At 33.9% G+C, this 13,516-nt stretch overlaps 1 protein-coding gene across 1 annotated transcript in view; it reads left to right on the forward strand.

Annotated features, from left to right (window-relative positions):
- The first annotated feature begins 12,986 nt into the window (after positions 1-12,986).
- LOC118180204 (uncharacterized) overlaps positions 12,987-13,516 on the forward strand; it is a 63,335-nt gene continuing 62,805 nt past the window's right edge. The window contains exon 1 of the mRNA XM_085821717.1: positions 12,987-13,350. Coding sequence (XP_085677843.1) covers positions 13,164-13,350 — 187 coding nt within the window. The 5' untranslated portion in view covers positions 12,987-13,163. The remainder of the gene's footprint in view (positions 13,351-13,516) is intronic.

Consider the following 13,516-nt stretch of genomic DNA (forward strand, 5'->3'; position numbering starts at 1 on the left):
GAAAAAACAGTAATATGTTAAAAAAGTCGTAATTCTTCAAGCTAGCGGGCGATCAAGCTACTATGAAAAATGAAAAAAGCCCGATTTGTTAATAAAAGCAGTAAAATTGGCCACTAAAGAAATTTAAATTTAAAAATATGTACATAATAGTATTTAAGATTAAAGTGCCAAAATTTTTTTGGAGGAAAGAGAATGAATAAACAAGAATTATCTGTACATTTTTACAATAGATTCTCTGAATTAGTCATCCTTCTTAAACCGTCCGTAGCTTTAGGTATAAAAAATCATTATCTAACTCAAAAAATCTATAATTAGGTAAGGTTAATGCCAGCTTTGGTCAGGGAATTTTTAATTATTTTATGTGGTATTTGGTTACTTTTTAAAATAGTTACGAAGTATAGTATTTCTTTTTGTAAGTGATCCGCAGTATTGCAAATTCTTTTCATTCTAAGTAGCTGTGAATAAATTGTGTTGATTATTACTCTTTTGGAAATATTTGAATTCCAGTTAGTGAGTTTAAGTGTGCAAAAATTAAATTCTCTTCTTTTATCGTAAACTTTAATAAAACAGTAATCAATAATATGTAAATCAAGGTAGACTATATCATGCTGTTCTGTATTGGTTTTATTAAGTTTTAAGCAAGCAGGGTAGATATTAGCGTTTTCTATTTTGTTGTAGTTATTAAATGCTATGACATCATCAATATATCTATAGATGTGTTGGAAAAAGAGATTTTCTTCCGTTCTGAGTGAACGTACATAGGTTAGTTCTTTAGTGAACAGGAATAATTCACAAACTGAAGTTGAAAAATTCCCGCCCATAGGTATTCCCTGTACTTGTTTATAGATGTAATTGTCAAACTGAATAAAATTATTGAAGAGAACGCTGGTAAGGAATAGCTGCCATTTTTCGTTGCTGAGAATGTAGAAATTTGTGGAAATAAATCTGGAAGAGCAAGTAAACTTGTAAAAATTTCTTCGAGTGGTAGAGATGTATAAAGGTTTTCAAAGTCGTAGCATTGGATATGTTCTATTTGAAGGGAATTCAGAGTTTTAATAACTTGTTCATTACTAGAGATCATCCAGTTGCAATGCAAACCTTTAAAATCATAGTTATTGATTAGTTCACGAATCATACGAAGTTTTTGCGTAAAGAGATAATCTATTTCTTTGAGATAACTTTTAGTACTATTAGCTATGAACCTGAATTTAATTGGAGACTTATGAAATTTCGGTAAGGCATAGAGATTTGCAAACCTGTTGTTATATTTCTGGGGTCCAAGCTCACTATATGCGCACTCAAAGAGATACATTTCTTTTTTGTGATGTATGTGATGATAATTTACTGTTAAGTATCTTAAGTTGTTCATAAATAGTGCTCATTTTTCATAATGCACCAAACAAACCTCACATAATTAATTTAATAAAATATTATTGCAGAGACATATTTTTGAAATTGACATTAGTCCTCTATCCGTCCGTCCCATAGGGATAACTATGGGGCAGATTCCTACTGTCATCTACAATATGCCCAAGCCCTTCGCCAATGACAGTTGCTTCTCAATACCCGTATTTTACAATTAAATTCATGAATCTGATCTGGCTGAGTTTCATATCAGGGGAATTAAAAAAGCAAAATACATTCATTACCTAAAACCATTTTTCTCCAACTAGCTGGGTGATTATGTGATTGGTGTGCATGGATGGTAATGTGAAAGGATATGATTATATTTCTTCTAGGTCATAACAGTTTTTAATAATGAAAAGCTCTTGTTCTTTTTTCTTTAAATTCTTGTTTTTTTTTTTTTTTTTTTTTTTTTTTTTTTTTTTTATTTCAATGCACACTTTTTTAAAAGCAAACTGAATTAGCTGGATGATCACTACAAGTTTCTTGACATATTTAAAAGTAAAATATTGCATCTACATTCATTTTGAATAAATTGTTATTACTATAGTCTGCAATCATTGAGTTCATTTTAAGATTATTTGTCCTTTTTTTTTTTTTTTTTGTTTGTGGAATAGGAGGCTGTATTTTTTAGATTTTCTGTTTATTTAGCCAGTTTTCTATATAATGGCTAGTGCCCTGTTTTAAAAATTATGTATATCTTAATTTAAGTTTGTCTCATGTCAGATGAACAATGCTGCTAGTCTGGTTGAGAAATTAAGAAAGTCTGACCATTCCATGAAAAATCTTTTAGAACAGCTCACTGATTAAAATACATATACTCACCAATTAACTGTGCTCATCAAAAGTGCTGTATTATTTAATGCTTCTTCTGATGAGCAAAATTCAAAGCATTATTTCTCTTGTTTTCTGTGTATGAAGTTTGTAGCAAAATGGAATTATTATTTTTTTTAAATTTCATTCACTGATATCACTATTTTTATATGTCTGATAATGATCTACTGCATAAGTAATACAGTCAAAAGTCGTTAATCCGGACTCGTCGGGACTTCGGCGATTCCGGATTATCGATTTTTCCGGATTATAGATCATCAGTTTAAATCTCGTAAGATGGCATGCAGAAATTCTAAAATTAAAAATATGAAACCGTAATTTATGAAATAAAGAACAATTATGATCTAAAGGGTATCAAAATTTGCAAAAAGAAAAAGCTTAATATTTATTTGTTTACTTTATTAAACATTTCTTTCAATGTAAGTTGTTTAAGTTTTGCTTCGTTTCATGTGATAATACTTTCTCTTTAATTCTATTAAACAGACATAATTTCTTGTTCAGTTACAAAGTTCCGCCGTTCAAGTCCTATAATAGCTGTGTCAAGAACACCGACTAATTTGTCAATCGAAATTTTTTTGTTTTCAATAACCTCTGTCACTTTTCTTCGCTATCGGAAGCGAATTATAATGACGAGGAACTTGTTTTAAATCATATCAAAGACGGAGCATATCGAGATGAAATACTACATTTGGTAAGGAATTATAAGCCAAATAAAATTAAAACATCTGCGCTGAAGATAAGGATAGTGCTGATAAATCAACTTCCAATTCATTAGGCGCCCGCCGCCGAGCAGCGTGAAATTGATAAACAGATTTCGGATTTCAAAACATACTTTCGCTTTAGATCCTTTACATATTAACAAATATATATATATCGGAAATTCTATTTGATATAATCGAAAGTTTAAGCTTACTTTTATAAAATTGCTCTTACAGTCTGGAAAAAGTAATAAGCCGGATGCAATTCGAAAATTAAGGAACAACGCAATCATCAACATTAACTGAAATAGATAATTAGATAATTTTAGCTTATACGTCCATTATACATAAAATGCGCACGCGAAAACGTATTCTGCACTTGCGCACACTCATATGCGCAGTCGTAAAAGGTGTTACGCGCACGCGTGAACGCCTCTGCGCATGTGTCAACGTGGCGCATGCGCAGAAAGTTTTTAGTTTTGATGTCCGGATTATAGATCATTCCGAATTATGGGTGTCCGAATTAACGACTTTTGACTGTATCTATATGCAAACACAAACCAAAATCTTGCTTTAGAAGAATTCCACCGGTTTCGGTTCTCAAATAGATAAGACCACAGAATACTGGTGATACAATTTAGGTTTGAATTCTATCAAATGGGTTAGCTACATCTCTGTTTTTACAGTTTCCCCTGTGTTTAATACGAATACAAGTCAGTTTCATTCAAAAAGTGCTCAAAGAAGGGCATCTCATCTTTTAAGCAGATAGCCCTCAGGACCTTTGCCATAAAAATTCAACAGCTGAGCATGTACTAAAAGATAACATAGTATACAAATGTCCATTTTATAACTTTCAAATGAAGTGGTCGATTTAAATTTAACATCTGTTGCTATAGCAATATACGTGACTTGGGTAAACAGCCAGTTGATATGGTCTAAGGAACAGGGTTTTTAATTTTATTTTCTTTTCGTATAGCAAACTAGCTTGCCTATGCATATATGCAAGTCTAATTTATTTTTTACAAAAGATTCATATTAAAATACATACACATATGACAAAGAAATGTATACACATAAGCTATAACTAAGAAATCAATTGAGCAATATGTGAACATAGATGCTAATGCTGATTCAGAAATCAAACAACAAAAATCAGCGTTAATTCACAAAATTTTCACAGGACTAGTTTCGATGGTTTTACCGAACCATCATCTTCAGCTGCAAAACTGCAAATGAACAAGATAGGAAATAATGTTTAGATAAGATAAGAAAGCCTGGACAAGAATAAGCAAGTGGCGCCATCTGTTGGCAAAACCAGAACTAAAACATAATTTCTCTAAAAGCCGAAGGCAAATTTGGATTGGAATTAGGATCGTTAACTAGAACAGAAAGATTTTTATGAATGTGAAATGCCTCTAGAAAATCCAGTTCTCCAATGGAAGATGTTTTTTGAATAATTTTGGCAGCAGAAAAATTGAAAGTGTGATTTTCGGACCAACAATGTTGAGCAACAGAAGACTTCTGTGTTTCCTTTTTTCTAACATATGCCTCATGTTCTTTGACGCGAAATTTTAAGGCTCTCTTAGTTTGGCCAATGTAAATTAAACCGCACTGGCAAGGAATCCTATAAATACCCCAGGAATTCATATCCGGAATGGGGTCCTTGAGTATAGAAGTTGGAATTTTATTGATGGGAGAGTAAACAACCCGAAAGTTAAATTTCTGCAAAATATGTGCAACTTTATAGCTAATTGATGGAAAGAAGGGAATGACAACAGAATTTTTATAATCTCCTAAAATAAGAGTGTGGCTTTTAGTGTGTTGAGATGAAAATTTTTTAACTGCTTGATTAATAATGTTGGGTGAAAAGCCCCTGTCAATAGCTATTGCTTTTAAATAATTTAGTTCTTCATCAAGGGCTAGTTTGGAGGAGCAAACTTGAAGAGCACGGAAGTTTTGCAGCTGAAGATGATGGTTCGGTAAAACCATCGAAACTAGTCCTGTGAAAATTTTGTGAATTAACGCTGATTTTTGTTGTTTGACTTCTGAATCAGTATTTATTCGGCGTGTTATTGTGTCTTAATTATAGATGCTAATGGTTCAAGTGTCATGTAGCAGGGTATGACTGCAAACCCTATAGTGGTGCTGCAAATAAAAATTAGTGTCTGATTCAAAGATTCAGGCATAAAAACTAGTATACAGTTTGTCCCCATATGACACAAAACAAAAAGTATGTAATCAGAAAAAATATCATGTAGACATTGATTTACCCAACTTATAAGCTTCGGTAAAGGCCTTATCATTCGCCTTAAATCTGTAGAATGATCAGCACCCTTCTGCTTTGAAACAGCTCCAGAAAGACGTGTTAACCTAATCCACACTACAGTAGCACATGTGCCTCTGAACCATTACCATTGAAACTGCAATTTCAGAGTCACTATGTACACTAATCTCGATATTAAAGCACTGGTAACTCTATTTGCGATTGTGCTACTGTAGATGAGTTTAGAGCACCATAGAATGGTGATATATAATATTAGGTTTATTTAGGAGAAAAAAAAAAAAAAAAAAAAAAAAAATTAGAAATGACCTATCCTGGATTCGAAATCTGGGCTTAAAGACTGCCATCCAGAAGTGTTTCTAATTACATCATGAAAGCATGCGTTGAGAAAAAAGAAAATTCCGTACATTCTTCCCCATTTAAAAGGCAGTTGGGGAGGTGGTAACCTAATCGCCACCTGCTGGTGGTGAAGAATTATCGTCTACCACATTTTAGTTTGGGAACCACTTGGTTAGTTGGTTGAGCCTTTAGGTATTTATTTGAAATAGAAAATATCAGCGAATAACCGCCCCAGGATTTGCATTCTGGACTTCCCTATTGCCAGCCGAACGTGCTTCTAATTAGAACACGAAGCCAAGCGGTAAGGAAAGAGAAAATTAGTGATTTAGTATCTTATTTTATTTTGGCTGCACACAGTTCCTATATGTAGCTAAGCGAATTTCCCGGTCAGTAGCATAAATCCCAACCTTCCTAGTGGACAGCGTGCTTCTGCTCCTGTAAAATATTGCGATTTAAGAAGTCATCCACGATAGCTGATCAGTTCTGCAATTATATAAATAATAAAAATTAAGAATGAAATTGAGAAATTAATGTAACGTTAGTACAAACAAGAAGATGCAACAAAAAGATCAATTAGAAGATCACTTAGGGTCCGGTATTGTACAGCATGCACATATACGTAGCATGACATCTATGGGGTGTAGGAGAGGGTATAAAGCATGGTGTATGCTCAAAACATGAACGGAAGCTACTGCACGGTACATTCGGTTTTAAAAACATCGATTTGTAGTCTCAGCGTGAGAGTTCTATAGACAATATTTGGACGACTTTGTCTGGAAGTTTGAAAGAAGGCCAAAGTGCGACTATACACATCATGTCAGTAGTTTGGATTACATTTCGAACAAAGGGAGCAGCTATCTGAATGTTTAGTAATGCTCATTGCCAAATTAGACTTTTATATGCCCGTAGCACTTCAAAGATTTTGCTGCCTCCACATACATCTATAGTATAACGCCTCTTTCTCATCATTCCCTCTTTCTCGGGCTTGGATTAACTGCACTAGGATTCCCTTCTAAAATCTGCAGTGAGAATTTTATTTTTGTGGAGCCTTTGCACTCTTTCTTTGAATCTTTAAGCACCTTTTTGTAACGCCGCCTTTACCTGAAGCCCTAAGCATCACGTGCTTACTTTCCTTAATGGCTAATCCAACTCTGGTAGTGGTTTTCCACAAACAACCACGCCAGGATATGAAGAACTGATATCTTCTCTTACAGATGATGAGTTGGGTTCAGTTTATTTAGTTATGGCGAAACATTAGAGGGCTACCCTGTCTAAGGGAAGGGATGGCTTCGTGAAAGACTTTCTAAGGGAAATTGGACTGTATATAGGTTACACATATGGAAACCATAAAAACGCTTAGTTAGCAGCCAATCTGCTCGCCGGGATTCGAGCCCCGGCCCGAGTTTATCAGCTTTACCGCTCGGCCACTGGAGAGCCGTCTTTAGATGATGCGATATCTATGCTAATGACTCCCATCATCTGGTGGTGGTGACAGTGGGTGACATCCTAAGATGCATGCAATCTATTACTGGACATCCAATATGGCTAAAGACTTGGCTATAGTTTTCAGCGCCTAAAGACAACTGCAGATTTCGTACACCCTTCTGGGCCCACCAGCGACCGAGCGGTAAAGTCGCTGAACACTGGTAGTTCGGTCCGAGGTTCAAATCCCGCGAACGGGCTGGCTGCATGGGCGTTTTCGTGGTTTTCCCCGTGTGTAACGTGTATACGAGCCAGTTTCCCTTAGAAAGTCCTCCACGAAGGCATCCCTCCCTTTAGGCAGATAGCCCTCGTGTGCTTTGCCTTAACTCAACACACCACCGTACACCCTTCTGTTTTCTAAGTATGGAAACTGTTTCATTCTAAAACTTCGTCAGTTTGGCATTTCCGTGACACTACGCCCAGGAACAGTTGTCCACCCTCGCCCGTCTCTAGCTATAACACTGATATCACTACGAAACAATCTCATGGTGTTTTGATCGCTTTGCGGACTTTCATGCCTTCTCGTCGGAGGCAGTGTCTTCTGTAGTGTTGCAAACAAAAGATCTGAGTAGCTCCAGTGGAGTGGCGAGCATAATTGGCGCCCGGGGCAAAATACCTTTTTGGCGCCCCCCTTCCCGAAAAAAAAAACACAGTGATATGATGACAATCTTGTTTGGAGAACATTTGGCGCCCCTCTGCGACCGGCGCATCATACACCCCCTTTACGCCACTGAGTAGCTCAGCAATGGAGTTGAGCTTTAAGGATAGCAGCAGTCGCTGGCAAGACTAAACAGGGAAAGGGGGGTGTCATCCAGTTTTCTAGGACAATAGAGCAGCCGCTGCAGTATTATATGAGGGGTTATCATTCCGGTTCAAGAATAAGATAACAGCTTTAGTCTTCCGATATTTAGATTATCTAGCCATTCTGGAAGTCTAAATATCTAGATAAAGCAGAGATTATGCAGTCGTCCCTCTAAGATCATCGAAAGGAAACAGTTTGCAAGTGCTCAAATTTTCGTTTGTGGTAGTGAAATGCTTGGTCGCTATATGAAGCTCCATACATCTGAAGAAGATTAATTCACTACTGACTGTAGTTGTGCTAATGTTCTTGTCCTCACGTGCATCTTTTCCAAGATTCTTCGCGAACAATAGTGCTACACTTCATGGTATACCAACTGTCGTTAGCTTGTTAAGGAGTGAAGATATAGCACCTGTCTTAGCGTAGGCATTCTGAAGGCTGTCGTATGCTCCAACTTAATATATGGTGTATGGTCTGGGGACTTTTGACAGCCCGTCGCTAGTGCCTTTCAATGCTTTCATAGCTGTAATCAGCCCTGCAAGAAGAATTGAACATAATTTCTCAGAAATTCGTGGACGATCTCGTACAGAGCATGAATATACAGTAGAGAGACTGCATCACAATTAAGTAGGTTTATATCCCTTAGTGATAATTGCGTTTGTGTTACCCTTATCATATGGGCATTCACCTTCTGATTTGAGTAGAATACAGATGTATTTCGAATCTGCTTTTGTATCCTTTGCATTCCTTTCTTAGTCAGTGTTGTCACACTTCTCACTGTTTAATACGTTGACGATGTTATACTATGCTTTGCACTATTCTAATTACTGCTTGCACATGATACATAACATGCGAAAATCTATCTGTCTCAACCAATATACACCAATACCTGACAAAGAATCCAAGCACGATATTTCAGTAGGATAATGAACGCCACTCATAGCTTACTGCCCAAGACTGGCTACGTCATTTACTGACACTTACACAACCTACCTGCTCCAAAAATATGTCCCTTGTTGAGTATAAACCTACCAGTAAATTTGGTGAATACTGTTAGTTCGACTGGTTTGAAATTCCAGCGAACGGACTGGTCGCATGGGAGTTTTTGATGTTTTCTCTTGCGCAGTGTGAATGCCAGCTAGTTTTCTTCGAAAAGTCCATCATGAAGCCATCAAGAATCTTTGCTCTTCTTTAGACAAATAGCCCTCAACTGCTTTTCTAAAATCAAACAAACCAAATCGAACCTTTAAAAAGTGCTCCACAAAAGCATCCCTGTTCTTAGGCAGAAAGCCCTTGCGTGTTTTGCAGTGATCAAAATAATGTGACTTAAGCTCTATCTGGCCTGCGTAGGCTCAGTGCTTCAATGTCCTCAATGTGAAACACATTATCTAGCAAGTGAGGAATGTTTGCCATAGGATTATACGAGTGCCTGTTCAATTTTATGCCTCAATGCGTTGTGGTCAGTACTTAATTTCTAAAAGAAGAAGGACTATGAAAGCTCGTCACCAAAGATAAAAATAAAGAAAAAAATAAAAATAAAATGTAAATTAATAAATAAAATTAGATAATTCAATTTAATTAATGAAAATAGTTCAGTAGAAAATTGAAATACCGAAGCTTATCTTAATTTAGACTCCAACAGGAATTATACTTTTGCTCAAAGAGTAAAACGTACTGGAAGTGGATTTTAGGTGGATTAAAGACGTGACTATGACTTGAGATCGTACTGAAGATGATTGCACTGCATGCATATCCTTCTTTAATTGACCTGCTGCTCTGTTTTGATGAGCAGATCTCAAAACAAGAGAATAGATAAACAAGAGCTAAGTTCAGAATCCAGAAAGCAAACAGAATTAAAATTTTTTATGAAGAGCATTGCTTATAGATTATAGGTCACATAATATCATGATAAAAGGTGTTTATTACGCTAACCTGTTGACTCAACTTGTACTAGGCCCTCCAGCAGCCGAGAGGTAAATCCGCTGAATGCTAGTAATTCGCTCAGAGTTTTATCTTGACGAATAGGCTGGCTCCAGAGGAGATTTTGCTGTTTTCCTCATGTATAAAGTGAATCAGAGCCAGTTTTCTTTATATTGTTCCTTTGAAAAGGCATATCTTCTCTTAGACAGATAGTTCTCACATTTTTTTGACGTAATAATCCAATACAATTCCTATTAACTATAAAACTGTGTAGCAAACTCAGCAGTAAAATTCCGCTATGCATAAAAACGCTGCAGCACACAAGACTAAAATTTGCTAGATTGCTGTTCCAGGAATGATTATTTCAGCTTATACCCTATGCACAATGTTCACTAGACCTTGTCATCAAATGATTTCTTTTTTGCTTCAAAAACAGAAGAAGTATTTGTATATTTCATACTGCAGTCTGATGATGATTTGCATGATGTTCAGGAATGATCTGAAGGCTGCGATAAAAATATTTTTATATTGGAACTCAATGCGTAATTGATTGCTGTACTAAATGCATTTAAGTCTACATAGGAAACTGAAAATGGAATTTTAGGCATTTATCTTCTACAAATTTATTATGCTTAAACTTACTGAATATCTCTATATATGGAATAAAATTAAGCAGAGAGAAGGAATATTTCACAAATGGCATGACATGACAAAACTAAAATGTACATAGGCTGTACAATGAAATTTTCTACCATTATGAAGATGTAAGACACAGAGCTCTTAAGTTGTCTGAATAATTTAAAAATAATACACTTGTTATGAATCCAGGTAAACATTGAAATTTAAAATGGAAGTTAGATTTTGAATGTTGATCATAAGTTTCAAGGCTATTAAGTTAAAATGCAGAAAACTTTTCAAAAGAGAAATTAAAAACTGAAAACAACAAATTACAGAATTAATGTATTAAAAAAAAAAAAAAAATCACAGGAGTTCACCAGACAAACCAGTTAAGAAAAATAATAATTGAACTAAGGAAGTAGCTGTTATTTTGGAAACAAATGAACAAAAACTTTTCATTTGAATAATAATAAAAAAATATAGAGAGATTTTAAATCATTAATGAAAAGATCATTAAAAATGTCAGTGTGGTAACTGTATTAGAAATCTCAGCTCTTCTACATATAAATCCATTAGTAAGTTTAAATAAATAAATAAAGGTAATACAAGACATTCTGATGGTTCTGATGAAGTCATACATGTGTGCTGATTCATTGCAGTTAGCAATATTTCTTGAAATGTGTTAGCCATGAAATCAGTTTCTCATGTATTTCAAGGTTTTGAAAAGAAGTAAAAAAAGTATCAAATTGGTTAAAATTTATTCAAAGGGGTTAAAACAAAAAGAGCGGCATTTATCTCATGTACATATTTTAATTCTTTTAGAACCATCAAAAATTGTTTTCAGATTTTTTCATTAAATAGCTTCACAAAACTCACTTCATTCTCTGACAACTGAAAGTATTAAATTATATTGCTTGTATTATTTGTTACTGTACTAAAAATGGTCTGCCTTAATAGATGTTGTGTATTATTTATTTTTAGATTATTATATTAGATTAAGTTTATTCTTATAGGGAAAAAAAAGTAATAATGTATACATGTGCAAGATAAGTTGATAAAAAGGTTAATTTTTTTGATTGTTTACTTAAAACATCCAACAGAAGTCATACACTTAAAATTTATATGTATAAATTGATTCACATATTTGCATTAAACTAAATATTTTTAAATACATTATCTTAGAATAATAATGTACTTATGTAGAATTTACTAATATTTTACTCTATATACATACAAATATATTGCATTATTTCAGACTTCCATATTTAGATATTTGGATAGAAAAGGCCAAGCATTTTTAGATGTCACATCTGTAAATAATATAAAGCAAAACTCTTATAGAAAAAAAAAAAAAAAAAAAAAAAAAAGGGACATTTGAAGTACAGTTCTTATACTAGAAATTAGGTGCTTTAAACCTATAAGTTCTTTTGATAAAGTTAATGACAAGACATAGTGCTGCCATTTATTTTTAAATAGAATATATAAATATGTCATCTATTACTCGAATATAATATATATATATATATTAATATATAAATATGCTTGAATATAATGTATAATTATCTTCAGGAAAATATTCATAACATTATAATTTTTCTAACAAAAATAATCATCTGTTATCATACTTCAATACCATAAAATATATTTGGAGGTAAAATGACTTTCCTGTATAAAGTTTTATTTTTGAGCTTATGAGGGCAGGATATGATAATAAAACAAATACTGCATAAGTCATTTGTAAACGATTATTTTCTATATTCATTATATATCCCCCTCCTTCTTTTCAATATTAAATATAAGAGAGTCAATTGTGTTTTTAATAAATCATCAGGTACACTATCAAAAGGTAAAAAATTTTCACATCTTTATATTAAAATTTGAGTTCTTCTAAGAGTTTAAAACAAACCCACACACAAAAGTTTGCTGTAGAAACCAAAATTATGATAAAAAATTTCTAAACTTTTTTTTTTTTTTTTTTTTAAGGAGCTGGGTGGTTTGTTTACATTCTTTTTCAGCAAGACATTTTTCGAGACCAGACTAAAAAATGTATGTATGCATGTATATCTGTGCACACACACACAAATACATATGCTACATGAACACCTACATCGGTACATACAATCATATGCACATACATTTCTGAATTAATCTCCTGAACACACTCTTTATGTATATGAATGCTTCTGTATGCAATTTTATAGAAATATTTAGCTACACATGACAGAAAAATTACACAAGGTTTTAAGACGATTTTTCAATTTTGTTTCGTAAGAATGTGATTTTACTGCTTGCATGCATGATTTATTTAAATCTGTTGATAAGAATTTCGAAGAAATTTTGATTATTTGTGTAAACTCCGCATCAGTATAAAATGATCAAACATTAGCAATTTAAAACAAGAATAATATTCAGATATATTCAAAGTTCTTTATTTTATATAATGTTTTAGATATCTATCAAAGAATGATAGTAATTAGTCATCAAACGAAATAAAAAATAACTTTTTCTTGACATTCTAGTACTACACGGAAAAGCAATTCACACAAATGTAAACAAACATCTCTTTACGACTGGTCGGAATGCGCAGAAATCACGAAAGTGTCTCTGCGCAACTACTCGTACGTTTAGCATTTTTACCATGTTTCAGCTAAACGTCCGACGTCGTACGGGTAGACACAGCCTTTGAAATGTTTTGTTTCGTATTGTATAGTAGCGAGACTAGAAATTGAAGACATTAATTATCCATTCTGCAAAAGTTCCTGGAATTGTATTTGTTTACCTTTTCAAAATGATGAAGTGCAAAGCCCATGTTTTAGACGCTAAATGGAGATCTAGAGATGTAATGCTTGAAGAGAAAGCTGATTTCTCTTCCTTGTTATTGTCTGAGAAAGTTTTGCGTGGTCTCGCAAAAGCGAGGTTCCAGCATCCATCGCCTATTCAGTTAGAAGCTATCCCAGCCGGTCGTTGTGGTACAGGTAAAGAATTTTTTTTTAATACAGCATAATTTATAAAATAAGGTGTAGCGGCTTTTTTAAAAAGAAGCCGTTTTCAAATAGTCATATATCATTTTTTGTATAAGGGAACCTTATTGTTTGTAATATTGTTTTAAGTATGAACCAGTTTTTCATGTGAAGCGTTCCA

This window comes from Stegodyphus dumicola, chromosome 8, assembly GCF_044657685.1.
Source record: "Stegodyphus dumicola isolate Sdum_Otavi_A_Nest chromosome 8, ASM4465768v1".
NCBI lineage: Eukaryota > Metazoa > Arthropoda > Arachnida > Araneae > Eresidae > Stegodyphus > Stegodyphus dumicola.